Source organism: Schistocerca piceifrons, chromosome X (genome assembly GCF_021461385.2).
Source record: "Schistocerca piceifrons isolate TAMUIC-IGC-003096 chromosome X, iqSchPice1.1, whole genome shotgun sequence".
Lineage (NCBI taxonomy): Eukaryota > Metazoa > Arthropoda > Insecta > Orthoptera > Acrididae > Schistocerca > Schistocerca piceifrons.
Genome location: NC_060149.1, coordinates 416,256,641 through 416,280,400, shown reverse-complemented (window position 1 = coordinate 416,280,400; position 23,760 = coordinate 416,256,641). Strand labels below are relative to the sequence as shown.

The 23,760-nt window shown below is 39.3% G+C and overlaps 1 protein-coding gene across 1 annotated transcript in view; it reads left to right on the top strand.

Annotated features, from left to right (window-relative positions):
• The window catches only part of LOC124722115 (elongation of very long chain fatty acids protein AAEL008004-like), a 138,677-nt gene that overhangs the window by 46,594 nt on the left and 68,323 nt on the right, over positions 1-23,760 (top strand). Inside the window, exon 4 of the mRNA XM_047247322.1 lies at positions 16,085-16,275. Coding sequence (XP_047103278.1) covers positions 16,085-16,275 — 191 coding nt within the window. The remainder of the gene's footprint in view (positions 1-16,084; positions 16,276-23,760) is intronic.

The window sequence follows — 23,760 nt, the reverse complement described above, 5'->3', positions numbered from 1 at the left end:
TCAGAACTACGACGTGCCTTATGACTCCATGCTTATGTAAATTTGAATTAAGTTAGTAGCTAATTAAAAGACACACTGAAGTAGCACAGAAACTGGTATAGGCATGTGTATGTGTATTCAAATACAGAGATATGTAAACAGGCAGAATACGGCACTGCAGCCGGCAACGCCTCTATACGAGGTGCATTCAAGTTCTAAGGCCTCCGATTTTTTTTCTCCAGACTGGAAAGAGATAGAAACATGCGCATTGTTTTAAAATGAGGCCACGTTCATTGTCAATACGTCCCAGAGATGGCAGCACCATACGGCAGATGGAATTTTACCGCCAGCGGCGAGAATGAGAACTGTTTTAAATACTTAAAATGGCGACGTTTTCCTTCCTTGAACAGCGTGCAATCATTCGTTTTCTGAATTTGCGTGGTGTGAAACCAATTGATATTCATCGACAGTTGAAGGAGACATGTGTGCTCGAAGTAATTTCCAGACAATGCATTCAGAATAGTGTTACGCAAATCCCTGTTTCTGGCACCAGTTTTGATCACATGACTCTCCCATTCTATAGGTGGCACAAGACAAGTCCCCCTACCCACTACAATAGCGTGAATCGGTAATATATTCACGATATTCTGCAAATTCTCTCTGAGTCACTCTGCCAGTGCACCGCTTATTACAGGCGGTCCATAATAGCATTACAGTACCACATTTGAACCACATTCGTCGCTTCATTTCACCCAGATTATTTCACATTCGGAATTTTCAATAACATCACTAAACATTATCTAATTGTGTGATCTGAGGTTTTCCCGGCGTACAGAAATCTTGAAAATTTCTCGGCCAAAAGGCGCGATATTTCGGCAAGCCGACTTCTTGCCATCTTCAGGCGTTCTTGGTGTCTGACTCCAAGAACGCCTGAAGATGGCAAGAAGTCTGTTTGCCGAAATATCGCCTTTTAGACGACGCTACCCGGCTGAACACCCGAGAAATACCGAGCGAGGTGGCGCAGTGGTTAGACACTGAACTCGCATTCGGGAGGACGACGGTTCAATCCCGCGTCCGGCCATCCTGATTTAGGTTTTCCGTGATTTCCCTAAATCACTCCAGGCAAATGCCGGGATGGTTCCTCTGAAAGGGCACGGCCGACTTCCTTCCCCATCCTTCCCTAATCCGATGAGACCGATGACCACGCTGTCTGGTCTCCTTCCCCAAAACCAACCAACCAACCAACCCGAGAAATTTTCAACATTATCTAATTCTTTACGGCGATAAATACGTCGCCACCAATAGCGTCCAATCTATCCTTCTGGTATTTACCTGCATTTACGATTTCGTTGTTATTCCTTTCCTGTTTCAACTAACTTTCCGTTCCTAATACTATATGGGAATTATTAAATGTAATAAGGGATGCTAATTCTGGGGCGTTAACACAGTTGCTCCTGCAGATTGCTAATATTCTGTTAACATGTTCTATTTCCGAACTAAGAGGACGAACATTCTCTGAGAATGGTATTTTCATAGGCAGTTCGTCACTGGTCCCAAAGAAGAGTTCAGGTAAGCTAGAAACCATCTATGAACACGCCACACTACTCAGCTAACGTAGTAGCCGCTTCCTGCGTGGAGTGAAAGATTGGCTTATAAAAGGGGGGAGGGGGGAGCTACAATTCTACATCCGATAGCGGGGATGTCGAGAAATTTGCATCCGATATCGTCGAAGAATCGTGTGAGTCTTTGGTTCTGACCTTTCACTCCAGCCAGAGCAGAAAACCAAAAAACAAACTGGGTACGATTCTACAAATAGTGATCTGAGCTTTTGCCCCACGTGCTAGCTGCCTTCACCAAATCAGTCAGCCACCGACGGGAACCAAAGATGGCTTAGAACCCAAGTTGCAGACGTCATTCGTACCAACATTAACCACGGTTTGCAGCCGACTGCACCCATTGCGTTTGATAACGGCTGGCAGAGCCTTCTCCACATCTCTGATAAGACTTCCCGGCGAACATATCCAGTGCACACTGGCATTCTTTCCCAAAGTGCCTGCTGTTTCCTTGCGGGGCTCTAATAACTGCCTAATACTGGAGCTCTCAAAAACTAGCATACCCACCATCTGCACTTGTACAGATTGGGAAGAAAAATCGGCCATTGTACCAACCGGAGACGCATCCCGTGCTGTCTCAGCTGTGTTATCAAAACTGGGCAGAACCTCGTACCTGCTGCTTAGACGTATTGGAGCAGCCGTGCGACCAGTCTCTTCTTTCGCCCATCCAAAAATACACGACCCAACACTCTCCGCCATTCACCCTTGAGTGAAGACAAACGGGTCAGATATTTCGAATCGGAAGAATCAGTGATATCGGGCTTTCCAGGGGATTCCAACAGCACCAAACATGTCGCACCTTTCGGCACTTATGCCCCAATAACGTTGCAGCTTTGAGCAGTAGTCTGAAGCCTGTCGACCTTGGTGAAGCAGCTTCCAACTGTTTCTAGACAGTGGACAATTCTCCTTGTGTTTACAACAATACGCACAGTGTAAGAAACTGTATAAAATCTCGAAAAATACAAACTAAGCAGAAAGGAGCGCAGATCACCCACGTAGGTTAAACCGGAAGGTGCCTTGGTAGCATTGTCAACGGGCGAATTAAGCTGACGCTCGACATGGCTCATGTGAAAGGCTGGTTTCTGCATCACCGTAAAACCCCCAGGTGCAGCCTGCAGACGGCTGATCGTGACCAATAGCGCCTTCAGCTGTTCGTGAATTGTGGCCAGATCCTCCTGTGCCGTACACAGCAAACATAGTCTCTATTCATCCTATTTCAAAGTTCAAATGAAACCAATGGGTAAAAGATGTTCAGCAATATAAACCGACTTGATGAAAAAGGGAATGAGTGAAGTCTTTCGACGACTAGGTTATTGGAAATGAAGCACAAGCTCTTAATGGGGAAGTAATGTTGGTAAACTTAATAGAAAAATCCACCTATTGTCTTTTCAATAGCATTTTTACTCTGCCAGTGTACATTTAGAAGTCACAGCTTCATAGTCCGGGCTTCAGTTGCTAAATAAGGACCTTCAAGGCTATGTCAGAACGCATTGCATTTAGCGAATTTGCTGCGAGACGTATACACAGTTACATAATAATATACAGTAAGTAGAATTTTGTAATACTTACAGTATACTTGCGAATTGTGCTTATTTCTGTTGTATAAGATATTACAATAAAGTAACTTCAATGTGATATTTACACGATGAAATAAATGAACACACTTTTCAAACATAACACTAATAGTTTCAAAAAACTTTTAAAAATTCCGTGGATATCTTAATAATGGAAAGAAAATAAATAACTTACATGTTATATAAAATAACTTAATCATTAAACAAGTTTTACTTATATATTCAACAGAAAAAATATTTTCTGATCTTTTCGAAGTTGGAAATTAAACTTGAATATTAGTATTACAGATTACAAAATATTAGTGAATTATATAACCACCACCCGGTTCTAATTTAGGAATAAATAGTAGTATGTATTGTACAGGAATACAATATGTAGAAGCTTTGTACACAATATGCAACAACCGTTTATTGATATGACAAATTAACGAAGTTTTTTAGTAAAGAATTCATACGCGTTACCAGATTGGTATAAATGCAAACTCACTGTGATTGTTGGAGTCATAGTGGAACATTTTTTTAGGTTATAGTCAGGTTACAAACAGATAGTCACCCACCTGGATAGCTGCACATGTTAACAAGACCGTTTCTAGGACGGGCTGGTATGCCGGTCCTAGATCGAATCCGTCCGTCGGACTGCTGACGAGGTTTTCGTGTGTGGTCTGTCTAGATGTGGTTTTTAGGTGCTTTCCCACATCCCACTAGGTGAATACTGGGCTGGTTCTCATGTTATGTCTGAGACTCACATTATACAGGCATTTAGAAGACGTTCTTACACTTGCGCACATGATTTACACTATGCATATACAGATTAGGAAATGGGTTCGGTTTTGGGTGCTAAATAGGAGACTGATGCCCTTTGCTCTTTGGTCTCCTTAAACACCTACTTAGCATCAGAGCAGACAGTCTTGAAAGGAATTAGAACAGAATACTACCATTATATATGTAACAGTTTCTAGAAAAGTAACATTTGATTATTTCATCAGAACGTCAGGTGGCTGAAAAATAAGGTAGATGAGCTTCTTGTCGTCTAGAAGACGTGGAAAATTATGAAGTTATAGATGTTCTGTGGCTCTTTGATACTATGTAACCACAAGGACACAGAAGTTAAGTATCAGGGATTATAGACTAGCGTCATTTTCGAGTAGAGTTAACATGGGAAAAAGAGGAGTTGCAACACTTGCAACCCAAGTTGGACACAAAGAAATACTGAAACGAACTATGTTGGTGATATTCACCTCAAATGAAGCAGGGAAGTAAAATTTAAGTATTTTCAGGTGGGGATTTAATCCCAGATTTTTCCGAAAATGAGTCCAGCGTTTTATCCTCTGCGCCTCCTCTCCTGACACAAACATTTTAGGGAAGACTCTCAGAGTGCCGTTCTTTGGTAATACACTGTGAAGGATGGTTCCACAATATTGGCCATGTTACTGGGGGAAATAGAATTCTAACAATGATTTCATTCATTGTTATTAATGGTGTATCTTCATCATACTGCTCCCTTAAGCAGTGTGATGCCACAGTTATTGCTCCTCTCACCTGTTGTCAAACGAACGTGCTCATTTTGAAACTAACTCTTTTCTGGTAAGACGTTTAAACTGAATAAAAAAACTTCATCTGCAGAGAAGAGTGTCGATTGAAGCTGCTTAATGATTCTGGTGGATTGTGAGCACGTGTACATTTGGCACAGGGGCGGCAAAGAATTCGGCTGGTAAACCATGCCCTGGCACGAGTGCCATAATGCTCGGCCTCACGGCATACTTCGCCAACTGCCCGGGGTGGAAGGGAGTGAGGCTGAGAAGAGAGGGTAACGCCGCATTTAAATGGCAGTGCAGTTGCACTGCATACTACTTAGATTTATATTTCACATGTCTCAAAAATATAGTTCACAAACAAAATAAATGTTCAGTATTATTTATTTTTGGCGTTCTGAAGACTGAAATATGCTCACTAATTTTAATTTACTTAAATTTGGCATATTTCGTGACAGTACCTTATCCCTGAAATGTTTACAAGGCGATATTTGTCTTGGCTTCAATTGTCTAGTGGAAGTATGATTCCACAATGCAGTTTCGTCAGCTGCAGAAATGACCTGGTTCAATGCGTTTGCCTCATTTTTGGCGCTTCATATACCATTTCTTCGAATGTGGTTTCTTCTTAAAGTTTATATAAAAAAAGTAGTAACATAATTCATTTTTTCCTATTCACTAGCAAATTATTTATGACGGCGACCTGCACATTGTTCTACCGTCAACACACACCAAGAGTTCACTGCCGACTGACTACAGTCAAAGACGACTCCAGCGTCAAAGACATTTTACACAACACACAAGCTTCCACTTGTAATCAGTCTCTTTGATATTCTTCGTCACATTTACTATTAGTAATCAATATGCTGTCACTCTCAAAAATATAAGTAAATTAGCATATAATAAGGCAAATTACAATAAAAAATTCTGACAAAAATATAAGAAAGCATTTACAATTTGGTATCAACAAATCTGGTAGAAAATAACACATCTCCCAGATCCATTACAACTGCTCCCCAAGGCTTTTGTTGTTATGAACATATACAACAAAATCCCGACCACACTCAGTAATGGATCTGCATTATACAATTAGTACATCAATGATGCAGTCTGATAACCTCTTCCAAATTTGGACTCTTTGAATCTGTGGACTTGTCACAGGCTGTTGTTGCAATGATCCTTCCCCGTCAATCTCATACACAAAAAATTCAAGTAAAGAAATTATTTAACATGACAAATATACATGGTATAAAACATACATGAGAAATATTCTAACATACAGCATACAGATTGAAAATAATAGTAAGGTAAAACTCATTTGCTAGAATAAGATATCTACAACCACTTCTTTTGTCACACTGTGCCAACTAGTACTCATTATTAAATTTTTTTTCATATTAATGTTAATTTCATTTTGCTTACATGTTGTACAATAAAAAATGATACTGGACATATATAGAGTAGTGTTTTGTTTCTATATATTTGGCTTTTATATATTTTTACTTCTGATTTTCTTTTTGAATTTTTTTACTCTTTTTTTTGTATTTTTTTGCTTATGATTTTCTTCTTTTAGTACAGCTAAAGATACGTACATCAGTATTATCTAAAGTTTTTGCAATTATTTATGTACACTTGCCTCTCTACTACAATATTACTAGAATTCACATTCTTGTGAAAAGTACACTCGCTCCCCACAACGTCATTACAAAGAATAATAAATTGCTCATATATCATGAGGCTTTATCTAAAATTGTTTGTGAAACTCATACCTTTGCATGCATGTCCTCACATGCATGCCTTCACCCACAGGGAAGACTTAGCTTCCAAAAATTAGAAAAAACTCATAAATGCTCACTATAGAGACTTTTTTTGTAAAAAAGTAAAAATAAATCTCTCATTCTTTGTTACAACAGTGTTTTTTCGTCAGTTTCAATTAACATGTGACTTCAAATTATTAATTTATACATGCAAATATACATACTTGGTTGTACAGGTAGTTTTGTTCCAGCAAGCATATTCCAGTGGAGGACTTTTGTTTTAGATGATAATAGGTTATTTAAATTTTTGAAATTATGATTTCTGTTTATATAATTTCAAAGAGACAACATTCCTGAGACCAAATAATTTCTTTGACTTAGGGTATACCAAACGATAAGCATTAGGGTGTGGAGTTTCTATGACTTTTCTCATGCTTGAGCAACATTCTGCTTGCAAATACTATGGTACAATGTATCTTAACTCCATTCTCTACTCTTTCTTGAAATAACTCTGCTCCAAGTCTATAATTACTGCTATCAGTGTTCAAACAAAATGGTAAATTAAAATCAGGGCTGTGTAATAAGTGTTGCTTCCTCAACTTTCGCTTAATTTTATCAAACTCTTCCTCACAACTTTTATCCCAAACCCAAACAGTGTTTTTCTTAAGTAACTGACTTAAACATGGTGCATTCAGACTCTGATCACTTATATGTTTTCGGTAATAACCGCACAACCCAAAGATCGACTTTAATTGTTTTTTTAGTCTTAGGAATAGGAATTTCTGAAATTGCTTTAATTTTTTCTGGATCTGCCAAAAATCCCTTGTCTGTGACAACGTGACCCAGAAATTTTAATTCAGAAACTGCAAATTTACATTTCTCTAATTTCAATGTCATCCCCCTTTTCTACGTTTTTCACAAACTGACTTCAAAATCGAAAAATGTTCCTCCCAATTTTGCCCTTTAACCAAAATGTAATCCAAATAAATTATCAGGTTACATGCAAGTTCTTGCCCCAGTACATGATCCAAAGCTCTTATAAATTCAGAAACAGAAGAATTTAACCCAAATGGCACAACACAATATTGGTAACTCTTACCATTGTACAAGAAAGCAGTATATTTTCTAGAATTAACCGAAAGTGGTACCAAACCCGAAGTTAGATCCAAACTTGAGATATGTTTTATATCTGTAAATTTATAGAGTAACTCATCAATATTTTCGGGATCGTCTGTCTGTCTGAACAAAATTTTGTTTAAGTGTCTAGAGTCCAAAACCAATCTTACTCCACCATCTTTTTTCGAAACTACCACTAGAGGATTTTTATATGCGCTGATACTCCTTTCTATTGTATTACATCCCTCCATCTTTTTCAGCTCTTTCTCAACAGCAGGTCTTTTTGATATTGCAATACTGTATGGTTTTATGAAAAATGGTTCATGAGGTTTTACCTGAAGCTCGCACTGATAACCCTTTACCCTACCAGGTATGTCACTGAAAACATCACTGTATTCCCACAGCAGATTTTCTAACTGTTGTTTTTGCTCCCCAGAAAAATTTTGTGTTTCTGAAATTTTCAAATTTACTAAATTCCCAAATTCAACTTCATCAGTATCAAATCTATGAATTTCAATATTCTCCAATCTAATTTCTTTTAGTAAATTGATACTGTCAAAATTTCCATTACTCTGATCACCAAGTGTGTTCACAAAATTTGTCTGAATGTATTCCCATTCACTAGTTTCTATCAAAAGTTTTCTTCCAACCCAATCAAATGCTGTATTTACTTTTACTATCCAATTCAAACCCAAAAGAAAATCCTCATTAAATTCCTGAATTACAAAACATCCATGTGTGAACAACTTGCCTTCAATTAAAAATGTCACTAAAGCCTAGCTTTTTACCAATTTACTGCTCTTGCCAGTAGCACCTTTTATCTTTACCCCAACAACTGGCATTTCAACAAAATCTTTCCTCACTTGCAATTTCTTGCTTAACCTTTCAGATATTCCCGAGATCTCACTTCCTGTATCAATTAAACATTTACCAATCCAAGACGCAATTTGAACTTTTCTCAGAACCTGTATCCTCATGTAATAAATCACTTTCAATTTCCCCAAACCTATACTTATCAGAATCATATGGTATACCATTATGTATATTATTTGTCACAGTCATAAAATTTTCACAAGGTACAAAATTGTCATTAGTACTCTCTATTATCTCTAATAGCCAAGAATTTTCATCCAAATCACATTGTATACTATTGAAGTACTTATCCTTCAGCTTTTCAAAAATAAAATATCTCATCTTTTTCCACCACTCAGGACATACAGTTTCACGTACATTAATAAGCATCTTTCTGAAGTTCTTGTCAAAAGAAATAGTTTCACTGTTCAGCCATAGATTCATAAGAAATGTGTGTGTGTCATTAGTATATGTAAAAGTTTCACTTCGGCTGGAAGTTATACAAGTGTCATCATTATTTGTGTAGTCAGATTCTTTACCAACAACATCAAAATTCACACTTTCACATACACCCAGCTTGTGAGCCTTTATTCATCCTGGTAGCATCCCTGGGAATTTCTATAATATTCTCACTATTTAATCCATTTTCAACCATGTGTATACCCAACTCCCTATTTAAACTAATGAAAAACCTTTCCTCAACATCATCATCAATACCTTTACCATCATTATCAACTTTATCATCAACATCATTATCATTATACATATTCAGGTCATACACATTCAAATTATCCCCCAAAATATTATTTCCCCTTTCTAAAGTTACCAGATCCCTTTCACCAATATTTTCATTCTCACAGCATGCATTCTCTATTTCATTCACACACGTCTCTGAACTACTACAAATTACATCATCTGCCAAAGTGTTGTTCTTTTCTGCCCAAGTGTAAAACTCTGTCAAATTAAATGAATTACAATTACTTTTATCTACTGTATGTTCTTGTTTACTGAAAATTTTATCTTTATCAATATCATCATTATTTTCCTCTTGAAATTTTTTCAATAAGTAACAACTAATAACCTCATGTGATAGCTTAGGTTTGGAACTGTCATGTTTGGGTTTATGATAGTCACATCCATTGGTCCTTTCATCATGCTCACCTTCTGCCTCAACCTTACGGACCTTCAAGGGGGCGTCTACTCGTTTTTTATTTCTTGAATTACAACTGGTTCCTGTTTGAACTGCTGATTGTGGTTCTGCCAATGTCTCTGATCAACATTTCTGTTCCCATTCCTATGCCAAACATTACCTGGTTGTTGGTAGTTTCTGTTGTACTGATCTCTAGCAAAATTTCTGTGATTTTGATCCCTAAAGTGTTCTCTATTTTGTTGATTATTTCCGCGAAAATGTTGATCTTGTTTTGGATGAAAATTATGGTCCTTCTTTTGAAAATTGTTATATCCTCTTGAATTTTGACTGACACCATGATAATTGTTTTGTTCCCTTTTTTGAAAGTTATCATTTCTCCAATTTTGACCATTACCTTTCTGAGTAAACCCACTGTGTGTTCTTGTTATTACCCTATCCAACTTTTCAATATAATTGAGAAACTGCTCTACATTACTATCAGGACAATGAACTAAACTCAACTGCATTGCTGATGGCAATCTTCTCTTTAAGGTATCAGTTTTGATCAAGCCATCCAAAGGTTTTGTTAAATGAATAAGGTTTAGAAGTCCACTTTTGCAAAATTCTTTCATGTTCCCATCTGATTCTCTATTGTTTCCCCCATTCAAAAATTCACTTTTGATTCTAGTTTGTTTAAGATCATCCCAAAAATTTTCCAGAAATTTTGAGTCAAATTCTGAAAAGGTCATCCCCACAGTTACAATCCGGTTTGCCCAAGTCAAAGCTTCCCCTTCCAATAATATTTCACAAATTTAGTTTTCATATCATCTGGTGAGCGAGGTAAAAAACAATCCTTACAATACTGTATAAAATCAATGGGATGTAAGGATCCATCTACCGAAAAGTGCTTGACTGGAATATTAGATACAAGATTGCATGTGTTGACATTGTGATTTTTGCTTTGAAATTCATTGTCAAAACTTTCAATTTTTTCAATAAGTTCTTTGACAGATTTTTTGTTTTCTAAATCATTACACTCTACTTTTTTTTCTAGAGTAACCAAACGATTGTCAGTTTCTTGTTGTACATTTTTTACTAAAACTTTTGTGTTCTCATCCAAATTTTTAATTTCCCCTTTTAACTCATTAAAATCAATTAAATTTCTTTCCCTATTTGCCAGTAACTCATTTTTACAGTATTAATTTCATTGCTCAATTTAGCATCAATTTCATTTACTTTTGTTTCCATAGATTCAATTTTTTCCTCAACACTCCCAACTCTGTTCGAAAGATTACCCACTTGGGTACTGACTGCTTGGACTTGCAACAAAATATTATCAATTTTTTCATCCCAGTAAGTCTTATTGTCGTCAACTGATCGTTTGATTTCTTTCGTGAAATTTACAAGAAAACTTTTTAAATCAAATTGATCGGTTCTTTCTATTTCATTTGACCTGTCCTGATTTTGGAAGTCTATTAAATTACTACTTTCTACTTTAGGCACAATACTCTCGAAACTCTCATAAGTCATTGTGAAGAAAAAAAATTTTTACACAGCAATACAAAACAAGATAAAAGATTGGTTTAACAAAATACGAGGGTTTCGTGACTTATCTGGAACACTCTTCTACTGTTGCAAATCCACGTTTTCCATCCATGTGATTGTTGACCAAAATTCTTGAAATTACTTCTTCTGTCGAAAATTATATTCTTTGCTGGAACATTTCTTCTCCAAAACTTTTACTTCTCGATGAACACAAATACTGTAACACACATTCTGAAAAAAACTGGTATTAACACACAAAAATTTTCTTCCTCGTAGAACTGTTGAAGATCTCGTGAACACAATATCCCGGCTACAGTCCCCAGTTGAAATATGGTATCCCAGCTGAGCCCCCAGCTGAAATATGCTCACTATTTTTTATTTACTTAAATCTGAAATATTTCGTGACAGTACCTTATCCCTGAAATGTTTACAAGGCGATATTTGTCTTGGCTTCAGTTGTCTAGTGGAAGTATGATTCCACAGTGCAGTTTCGTCAGCTGCAGAAATGACCTGGTTCAATGCGTTTGCCTCATTTTTGGTGCTTCAAATACCATTTCTTCGAATGTGGTTTCTTCTTAAAGTTTATATAAAAAAAGTAGTAACATAATTCATTTTTTCCTGTTCACTAGCAAATTATTTATGACGGTGACCTGCACATTGTTCTACCATCAACACACACCAAGAGTTCACTGCCGACTGACTACAGTCAAAGACGACTCCAGAGTCAAAGACATTTTACACAACACACAAGCTTCCACTTGTAATCAGTCTCTTTGATATTCATCGTCACATTTACTAATAGTAATCAATATGCTGTCACTCTCAAAAATATAAGTAAATTAGTATATAATAACGTAAATTGCAATAAAAAAATTCTGACAAATATATAAGGAAACATTTACAATTTGGTATCGACAAATCTGGTAGAAAATAACACATCTCCCAGATCCATTACAAGACGTAGTATTTTATCTGGTTAAAACTCGACATACAGACAAACGCAGACAGTTTCACAGATTTCCGCACTCCGGTTACCACGTAGTCATGGCTTATTTAGTTTCATAATAAAAAAAAGGTATTTCACAGAAAATGTCGCTCGAAATATCGTAGCACTTTTGCACCCTCGTTATGGGGACGTGGAAACTCTACCTGAGGAAAACAATGCAGACGTCATCGACAATTTTAACGTAAAAGTATTTGTCATTAAAAGGGAATTACCTTCCAGGTCAATGAGTTACATATGCACATGGGCGGGGTGCTTTCAACTGAAACGGAAAACGGTCTCGGAAACGGATTTAAGATTGGTTGTGCCCTCAAAACGTTTACAACACTATTCTTCTAAGACTTCCAAAGCCACAATGAATTCTTTTAACCTCGCATTTTTTTAAGGCAGTGAGCTTAATAACTGGACTGTTTTTTTTTTCAGAATGTGTCCCTTCTATAGCGCGATTCTCTTTTTAAATGCGTCCCCATTACATCTGAAGGAAGTTGCTTCTCACCTTGCCATGTCTTACTGTGGGCAGTATGCAGTCAAGTCCACTTAAAATGCGAAGTTTGAGATCATTTCCGGGTATTCTAATTTTCGTTCCTGCGCACCTTTTTCCTTCATAAATTCAACAATAGCGAGTTTTAAATCTAAAACTTGCCCATTGGCTTAACAAACATACTTCGTAGTAATATATAATCTCCATACTCATCGTTCAGTTCCAAGGAAAAATGGTGCAACTGACAGTGGAATGATGCCTGCGACTTCAGAAATTTTGCGGTTCAGACCACCAATATCTTCAAGCGCTGCTTTCCTGCAAATTTAGCACGAAATGCTTCTTGATGTACAGAACAATGAAACACGTCTGATGATCGCTGAAATTTGTTGCTCCTTCAGTGTCAATTAAAATCTTTAAATAGTTTCTGCGTGGTTTCATGATCTCATGTCATAGGAAATTTGCAGTACCCATCGATTATGCGACTACATAATAGATTTTGTAATTTCTCATCCCTCCCTTCTGTATTTCACATTCATTTTAAGAGCGACACTCGACCTGTGAACGTCCATTATACCACGAACAAGGGTAAACAGCGCTGACACCATTATTCTGCCTAAATGAAGAGAATTGTGCCGACCGAAAAACGCCACCCCCCAATACTCAATTGAATGTCGCGCTGTACCGAGTACTTCCGGGAAGTACTGAGCACAGCCGAGAAAGGCCGAACCGTGGCCGGCATTCGGCCAGCGCACTCGGCCTTCATAAAGTTTGGCACGCCGTGTCCTGATTTAGCACGAAATAACGACTTAGTAACTTATCCAGTGGTCATATCTCCTGTAGATCATCTGCAGCATAAAAAATTTGCCTCCAACGGATCTGAGCTCTGATGCGGGTATCTGAGGAAAGAAGCATTGGGGATTTTGTCGGCATTTGAATAGAACCTCTGACGAAATTCCAATTCCAATAGCTGTAACGTGAGCGCAGCCAGGTCTTTGGGCAATGCAGTCCCGATGAAATTTAGTCATCGGAAGGACAGACTAGTTTGAGTTATCTTGAAACTAGGGAAATCTGGCTTTGATACGGTTACCTGACAGAAGAGCCCCACCTCTTAAATTTGGGGTATGGCTTGGGGTGGACAACTCTGCTCCAGTAAAATACTACAATTTCAAACGAACGGCAAGCCGTAGTCAAATAAACGACGTTCCTGCTGTAGCCAATTTCTTCTTTTTCTTCATCTTCTTCCTTCGTGTTTGTTCTTCATGTTTGCGGTGTCTGCTATCGCCATTTTATCAGATCTTGTGCCCATCAGGCTGAAGGCTTAAAATCTTGATATCTTTGTGCAGGGTGTCAAGCCATCGCTGCCTAGGTCGATCTAATGGCCATTTACCATTTACTCTCAAACTAAAAGCAGTTTTTGCCAATTTTTGGTGCACCTGTTCAAAGAACATGTTCACACCCTCGTACGTAGATTTCCGTCATGATGTACACAATTGATGCCACTCCATATAACTTTTGAACTTCATCATTTGTAACATGATTGTGGAGTGTTGATCCAAATGCCCAGCTGAGTATCTTTGCGGTATTCTTTCGCCTTGATCCTATTTAGAATCTTCCTGTCACAGAATACTGCAGTCATAGAACGCCGTTTGAGCCACCTCATGCTCAGACAGTTAGATATTTCTGTGCTGAAATTTCCATCAGCAGCAGTTTTCAAGCCAAGGTACTTAAAAGTCCTTCTTGTTGAGAGGTCAACACCATTGATTCTGATGGTACCCGATTTAGATCTGTGGTGAGATACTGCGTATTCTTTATGTTGAATCGTTGGCCTACTTCCGCTGGGACTTGACATTGCAGTCCAGTCTTATCTTCAAAGACCAATAATAAATCATCAGCATACAGCAACACCCAGAATGCGAAACTTCCTGGCAAATAAAAACTATGTGGGGGACCGAAACTCGAACTCGAGACCTCTGCATTTCATGTGCAAGTGCTCTACAGCGCACACTCCGCTGCGGAGTGAAAATTTCATTCTGGGCCCAGAATGCGGTTTTCTACTGATCTTTCATGACTGTGAGGAAGAGGAGAGGCGAGAGAGAAGAACCCCGATATACTCCTACAGCAACAGGAAAGACGCTACAGAACCAGGAAACTCATCCGATAGTCCAGCTGAATGTAACAACTATTGCCCAATACGTCTTCTGTCACACATGATGAAGGTCCTTGAACGCATCATAGAGAAAAGGACTCGACAAATTCTTGATCTCGTCACCAAGCAATGGGGATTTGTGAAGGGCTGTGGGACGACACATGCTATTCAGACTACTCGCTTGCTTGTTGGAAAACACCGTAAGCAGTCAAGGCACCTACACCTTTCCTTCCTTGACCTCGAAAAGTCCTTTGTCCAGGCGCCACACTAATTGATTTAGCTTTTACTGCGAGAGCATGGAGTAGCTGAAGAACTATAAGGGGCGATAAAAAAGTTTCCGTTCAAAGGCAGTATAGTCCAAAATCGGTATGCCAATCAAGCTAATTGTTGAATCAATCATCCCATCGACACCTTCTGCTGCGTGAAGAAGTCTGTTGCTGCCTGCTGCACAGGAACCGTCCGTCCTTCAAGACTTTTTTAAGGGACCGAAGGAGTCACAGTTGCATGGGGAGAGATCAAGACTGTAGAGCGGCTACTCGAGTGTGCCCCACTTGACTTGGCGTAACTTCTGCGTTACCTTATTTGCGATATGGGGACGTGCCTTATCATGAAGCAGCAGCACTCCTTGGCGCACCATTCCAAAACGGTGGTTTTCGTCAGACATACTGCCCACACACATTCTTCATTCTCCGATGGAAGCCTACCGATGTCTGTCCCTCGGCTCTGGCTCTGAGCGCTATGGGACTTAACATCTGAAGTCATCAGTCCCCTAGAACTCAGAACTATTTGAACCTAACTGACCTAAGGACATCACACACATCCATGCCCGAGGAAGATTCGAACCTGGTCGCGCGGTTCCGGACTGAAGCGCCTAGAACCGCTCGGCCACCGCGGCCGGCTGTCCCTCGGCAGCCAAGGAAACAATAACAGCACACTGATGCTGTTTGCACACATTTAGTAATACGTCTCCATAGTTCACGATTCCGAGTTTGCTGTACGCAGGTCGGAAAGGCACGAATACCACCCTAATCCCTTGCCTCCATGTCGGTGCTTATTTACCCGCATCGGAGTCGCGCTACGTTGCATATATGCTGCAGCAATGCCCGCAAACGGAAACTTGTTGATCGCCCCTTACAGTAAGACGGGTCAGACTCCTCCCGCGGTTGCCAACATTACTCATATTTAATCCAATGGATACCAACTTATTTACCCACATTTGATAAAACCTGTGACGTAAATGAGGAAAAACGTAGGAAGAGGAATAACTGTTTATATACCTTCATGATACCTTCACCTTCATAAAATTGCAAGTAAATATATTTTAAGTACTGAGTAGAATGTGCGTGGGCTGGTGTTACAGATCCACGCACGACGACGTGGCCTCTGGTGGGCAGTCCGTGGCCAATAATGATAGTGGTGGGCCTCTATCTCTACTTCGTCAACAGTCTGGGCCCGCGTCTTATGGAGAATGTCCAGCCCTTCCGCATCGAGCGTATCATGATAGTATACAATCTTTTCCAGATAGCGGTAAATCTTTACATATTTTACATGGTAAGTACCACTTGTTCGTATTTACAGTTTAGTGATAAATTTATGTACAGAAACGTCTATAACATGGCTCATAAAGTTGCTTTACCTAAAACGGATTTAAAATTTTGAATATTATGACGCATATCACTGAAACTGTCGTTAACTCGGCGCAACGTAATGTACAGAGGAATGGGTAAAACACACAGTTTTACTAATATGTATTATGGATTAGAAACCACGCGGCAGTTATAAGAGTCAAATGTTCAAATGTGCGTGAATTCCTAAGGGACCAAACTGCTGAGGTCATCGGTCCCTAGACTTACACACTACTTAAAGTAACTTACGCTAAGAACAACACACACACACACCCATGTCCAAGGGAGGACTCGAACCTGCGGCGGGAGGTGCCGTACAATCCGTGAAATGGTGCCTGAAACCGCACAGCCTCTCCGCGCGGCTATAAGAGACGAAGTGAAAAGGAAGCAGTGGTTGAGATAGGAATGAGAAAGGGTTGTGGCATATACTAGATGTTATTGAATCTGTACATTGATCAAGCAGTAAAAGAAAACAAAGAAAAATTTGGAAAGAGATTTAAAGTTGAGCGGAAAAAATAGAAACTTGGAGGTTTGTCGACGACACTGTAATTCTGTCGGAGACAGCAAAGGACTTGGAAAAGCAGTTGAACGGAATGGTCTGGATTTAAGATTTTATTAACTAAACGAAACACTTTTTTAGACTTGATTCACAAATTTTGTTATTACCGTACGACCTAGGTTTCAGGTTATAAGCCCATTCTCCAGTACACCATTGACCCTAAATATGGAAACCAAGCAAAGATAAACAATATATCGTCATGATCAGCAACTAGCAGCATAAAAGATATGTAATTTCTTAACTGGTTTCAAGCATTAAGTGCCCTTTTTCAGAAGGCTGTAACCATCGCATTATTGGCGAGAGTCAACAATAAGATGGGTGCAGCATATGGTTATATAGTTCATAGCGTGTGTGTGTGTGTGTGCGTGTCCAGGAATGGTATAAAGAACCCAAATAAAAAGTTGTAACGTTGCCTTAAAAGGGTCAATAACTGAATAGCGTTTACTTACCCAACAGTAAGTGTGGGGATACACACGCCTGTTTCTTAATTTCTGATATTTTTAACTGAGTGGGCTTTGCAGCCTTTCCCTATATGTGTACGGCTTCTACGCACATCTGTTATGTATTTGCGGCTTTCGTTGAAACAATGTTCCCCAAAGGATGAATCTGGCCTCTTTAATCTCCAGCTTCTATGATTTTCTCTTAGCCTAATAGAGACTGACGTATCAGTCTCTCCAACGTAGCAGGAAATTGGACATTTATGGTAAGTTCCTATGGGACCAATCTGCTGAGGTCATCAGTTCCTAGGCCTCCACACCACTCAATCTAGCTTACACTAAGGACAACACACACACCCATGCACGAGGGAGGACTCGAACCACCGAAGAGGGGGCGGGGAGACTGAAGGCCACAACAACAACAATATTTACGAACGCATAGGCCTGTTATGTGAAATTACACAATACTGCGTCAAAATGGAAAGAAAAATATTCTTAATTGTGCGTCGTTTGCAAAGGTTTTACTTCTTCCACAACTTGTTTCGACAGGCGGATGACATATTTTACATTGGCGTCTTTAGTGGACGTTTGATATATTTTTTTCACTTTAGTTAACAGTTGCAGACCACGTAACCTAGTCAAGAATGGATGAAACTGTCGTTAACAACGCAAAATTAGCTACATATCCCAGTCTGACTTATTGCTCAACATGATCTGTCCGTTGTTGCAGATAATACCTAATTGCTCTCGCTTTTCTACACTTTTCTCACTTGTAATACACCGCTGCCTTTGAATATTCTAGCGATCGACTCAACAAAAAAGGCTTCTCAAAGGAATTCATTACGGCAGGGTGAGCCTCTCGTGCAATATATGTGGCAGGACAGTTATATCATTAGCTGTTCCATTTTTAACATTATGAAACGGGAAAACCATTAAATAATATGAAGATTACAAATAATGTAGTTGTATTAAAAGCAGGTATCATGCTGCGATTCATTGATGGAATCCTAAGGAAACGTATTTCTTCCACGAAGAAAGTGGCTTACAAACTACTCGTTCAACCGATTCTTGCATATTTCTCATCATTCCGGGACCATTATCGGGTTAGGAGGTGTTGTGTATGCGCGATCCTTGATGTAATACCACAAAAGAAAGCTGAAGGCATGACTTGGGTAGAGCACAGGGGGTCATACTACGGGATCATCACGATCCGCTCACCTCCGTCTTCCAACATGATAGGGGACCATCACACTGGAGTTCTAAAGTGCGGGCTGTTCTAAGTGACACATATCCTGAGAGGTGGATGGGTTATTATGGTTCCATCGCATGGTCATCGCGCTTTCCAGATGTAACTCCATTCGTCTTCCTTTTTGTTGGGTCACGCCAAGAATCTTGTGTATACAGCGCAAGACAATAACACTGCTACCGTTCGTGCACGAATCAATGAAGCAATCAGAACTTCTGATGCAACAATGCTGACCCGTACATACGCAGAACTCGAATGTCACCCTGATGTTCTACGTGCGACGAGTGGGTACACCTTGAGATTCTTGCATAACAGAAAAAATAGAATAAAAACTTTGAAACCTGCTAAACAATTATAACATATGCGACTCTCTTTCTCTAACAGTTCCCAAGTTGGTGTTTTTTGAAATAATAGAGGGACACTGTGGATATTCTGTTCTTCAGATTTCACTGATATTTTCGTTCCATGAAATACTTCCATCGCGGATGTTTGTTGGCTGAAAACGCAACAGTTGTGATTTTCCGTGTGTGGAACTTTGTTTAGACTGCAAAGTCAAATAAAAACCCTAGTGTGCTCTTTTGTATTCAGAGTCCGAATCACTGACCACAATTCACATACAGTGATTTCTTATTTTCGCAATAATTTCAGGTCTCTGTTACTTGAAATGGAAAGAAAAACATTATTTGAAGATTCTTCATATTATTTTTTATTAAAATCAGACTATTTTCAAAATATTGAATGAAAAATCCAGGCAAAAGTGTGTGAACCAGTCATAGAATTCTATTTCGCATAGATATACTGATAATTTACTTTCCAAAAATTCATCGCAGCGCTGACAGCAGTGTTATATCAATATTTATCATACAACCAAGATAAAAATATAAGTATTGCACTGCTTCCATTGAAATCTACACTGTCGACTTGTTGGAAAGTAAGCCATATTTTGGAATAATGTCCATTTGATTTGAATGTAATTTCATTTATTATTAAATTAGTATTAATATAAGATGGAGTAACAAGAAAGATTTTATCATTTTCAGAGCCTTTACCTACATCTACATGGATACTCTGCAAATTAATTATAAGTAAGAGTTAAAATATAATTAATCCAAGGAATTACACAACACCTAGTTTTTTAATATACACACAATGCTTAATATTATTATTCTCTATGTATTCTATAATTTCCTGTAATGATTTGTCCTTAGTTCACTCTAAAATAAATTACTAAATAGTGTCAAATACCTGCCCAGATAGCCGAGCGCGTGAAGCGCCCGATTTCTCGACTCTGGAAGCTACATCGGTCCCAAATAGAATTAGCCCTGTGGATTAACGACGGGAGCTGGTGTGCCGGCAACCCTGCATACCATTTTTAGGTAGATTCCTACATCCAAATAGGTAAATACCGATCTAGTACACGGTCCAGGTGATCCCGACTGCGCACAGACCCAAAATTTTATCTGCTCTTGAAGTGGTTAATTGCACTCGCGGTCTCTTTTCGAAATAGGTCAACTGCGCGTGGTGGTACATTTTTGAGTCAACTCAACTGCGCGCAGAGAAAGCACAAGTTACGTTGGCAGTACATCATGATCCTTCCCATTTTCAGACTCTAAGGATCATCTGTGACTGCCAAGGTAGACCTGTCATAGGTATGGTTAAAATGCGTTATACAATACTCATATCCGTAATGAGGCATTTATTAAAACGTCTAAAAACACACAGAAACTCTTTCCATTCCATATGATAGTAATAAGCAACGTGTTTTAAATCATTCAAATGGGCCATAGTTCTACTTTTGTATTTTAAAATTTATTTCTGTATATACTACACGTTTTTCACGTTTATTGTTAGATCGGTGAGTCCTATCTTTATCATACATTTCAATGTAGGTTGTAGTTTGAACGATAGCGTCAATAAAATGATAAACATGTGAATGTGCGTTCTGAAAATTAAGGCGAAAAGGCATGTGAAATACCTCACAAGCACTTGTTGTTGTTGCCGGCCGAAGTGGCCGAGCGGTTCTAGGCGCTTCAGTCTGGAACCGCGCGACCACTACGGTCGCAGGTTCGAATCCTGCCTCGGGCATGGATGTGTGTGATGTCCTTAGGTTAGTTAGGTTTAAGTAGTTCTAAGTTCTAGGGGACTGATGACCTCAGAAGTTAAGCCCCATAGTGCTCAGAGCCATTTGAACTTGTTGTTGTTTCACAACTTACGGTACTGGAAGCCCAAATTTTGAAAGGAAACACACATTCTGAGTCTGTGAAATTCGTTTTCAAGTAATCAGCAAACACATCACTTTTTCACTTACGGGTTTAATGCCTATTAAATCTTCAGCAAATGCACCTCCAACTTCATCGGGAGGGAGAAAATCCAAAATAGACATCCAGTGTAAATATTTACCTACATCAGCGTTATTGTGTTTATAATCGGAAGACAGCCACCTAACGATGGCTCTGAGCACTATGGGACTTAACTTCTGAGGTCATTAGTCCCCTAGAACTTAGAACTACTTAAACCTAACCAACCTAAGGACGTCACACACATCCATCCCCAAGGCAGGATTCGAACCTGAGACCGTAGCGGTCGCGCAGCTCCAGACTGTAACGCCTAGGAACCCTCGACCACTCCTGCCGGCCCACCTAACGATGTACTGACCACCGTTTGAAACATGAATTGTAAAAAAACTGATGAAAAAATTTGCAATATTAGCCGAATATGCCTATCTCAAGGTAGTCGTAAATTACTTTTAGTTGAAAAGCACACGATATTAAAGTTAGAGTCGTTGATGAGAAGCATATTTTTTTTACTCTTAAAATAGACATTTTCTGCAAACCTCTCTGAGCTTCACTTAATGTTTTCGGTAATAGCGGAAAAATAGACCCTCTAGCCCGATAAATACATTTCATAGTGTTAGCAACGTCTTGCTGGAACTTTGGAGTACATTGGATGCATATCCTTTATGAATTAATTTTGAAGGTTTCTCACATAAGTTAGTAGCCTTCTGTTTAACGCTGTTGGAAGTTGCCTGTTTAAGTTATCGATGGCTTCATCGTTATGACTGACTTCATAAGCAAACAGAATGTGTGTTGAAGCAAATACGTGGCTTACATGTTTTTACTGCGCACCTTAAGGCTACTCCACGTTGCGTTTCTCTAGCTTCCTGAAATTTATTTCTTCCAACAATGATCAACTTATGGCCTCTTTCAATTGCACATGCTCCATAGGAATGTTATAATCCATTTCTAGCCACACACGAGAAATGCGAACTGGTTCATACAGCACAGCACTCGGTAAAAGTGACTAATGATTCCAGTGCTACCAATAGTTCAGTGCAAACATTACCAAGTGGCAAATAAAACATTCGACCTGTTTCTAATATATCTCATGACACGCAGTCGACCTGTTTGCTGAGGTAATGCTAAACCTGTTCTCGCGCAGTTGGACTAATAGCAAAACTTTTCGCGCGCAGTCCGTACCCACCTCAACTTCCCGCCTCAGATAGACGCCATGCAAACATTTAGGAAATGTTCTCGCTCTTGAGCAGGAGATTTACCCTAACGACAGACAGGCGACAGGGCGGCAAAGAATCGGCTCGCGAGCCGTGTCTTGTGACGAGTGTCACAACGCTCAGCCTCGCAGCAAAGCACTGCATACGAGTTTGCTTTATATTTCAAATTTCTGAACAACATAGATCACAAGCAAAACAAATTTTCGGTATTACTTAATTATTTTTGGGCCGCTAAGGGCACAATAAAGTTTTTATCTGGTACAAACTGTCGGCATACGGACAGACGCGGACAGTTTCACAGATTTTCACCCTCAGGTTTCCACGTAATCGTGACTTAGTTCCATAACGGAAAAATGGTCTTTCACACACACATGTTGTTCGTAATAATGTAACACTTGCAACCGCATTATGGTAACGTGGAGACTCCACCCGAGGAAAACAATGTAAGTGTCCTGGACAGTTTCAACTTAAAAAGATTTGTCTTTAAAACGAGATTTACATTGCACATCAGTCAGTTGCATCTCTACACGTATAGGGGCGCTTTGAACTGAAACAGCAAACGGTCTCGAAAACAGTTGAAAAGTTGGCAGTGATGTCGAGACGTTTACGGAACTATCCTTGTAATTCTTTCAAGGCCACAATGAATTCTTCAAATCTCGCGTTTTCTTTAACGCCAGTAAACGTAGAGATCTGGGGTTAGCTTGTGAGAATTTGTCCCTTCTGTAACGTGATTTTATTTTTAAATGCAATGAAATCAGAAAAAAGTTGTTTCTCACCTTGCAGTGTCGTATTAAGGGTGCCGGCTGGACTGGCCAAGCGGTTCTAGGCGCTACAGTCTGGAACCGCGCGACCGCTACGGTCGCAGGTTCGAATCCTGCCTCGGGCATGGATGTGTGTGATGTCCTTAGGTTAGTTAGGTTTAAGTAGTTCTAAGTTCTAGGTGACTGATGACCTCAGAAGCTAAGTCCCATAGTGCTCAGAGCCATTTGAACCATTTTTATTAAGGGCAGTGTGAAATCAAGTCCACTTTTTTGTGAGGTTTGCAATCCATTCCGTATGCTCTGATTGTCTTTCCTGTACTCATTTTCCCTCTATAAATTCCACAATAGCGGGTTTTAAATCGAAAAATCTTTCCACGTATGTCACTTGACTCCGCGTTTTAAAACTAGAACTTCAGTTATTTACACCCTGTAGGCAGATACAGGTTGATTCTGTGATGATTTTACAGACTTTCAGGGACGATGGAGAAGGATGAATGTATCAATGTGAGGTCACGTATCCTGGTCCAGAAACGAATGAGCCCAAAATTGTAAGCGAAAATCATTCTGATACCTCTGACAGTGGAATACATTTACAGTTACTGTTGTTGCTAAGACTGAAGGGAAGGCAACTTTCAGATGTGCTACTGTGGACCAAAACGAGAGAAAAAGTCTAGTAAACATGTTCTCTAAACTACATACATTAAGAGCTATGGGCACTTGGTCAACATATGAGATGTGGTTAACAGTAGAGAGGTATGCATTTTATAGCCAATGCACACTAAACATTTTTTCTCATTTTTCTCCATAATACCACCTCTGGAAGTTTCCAACCCTACAATCTTAGCAACATCCAGTGTCAGAGGTATTGCGGCGACGCGATTCTTTCCGTCCCTTTACGAC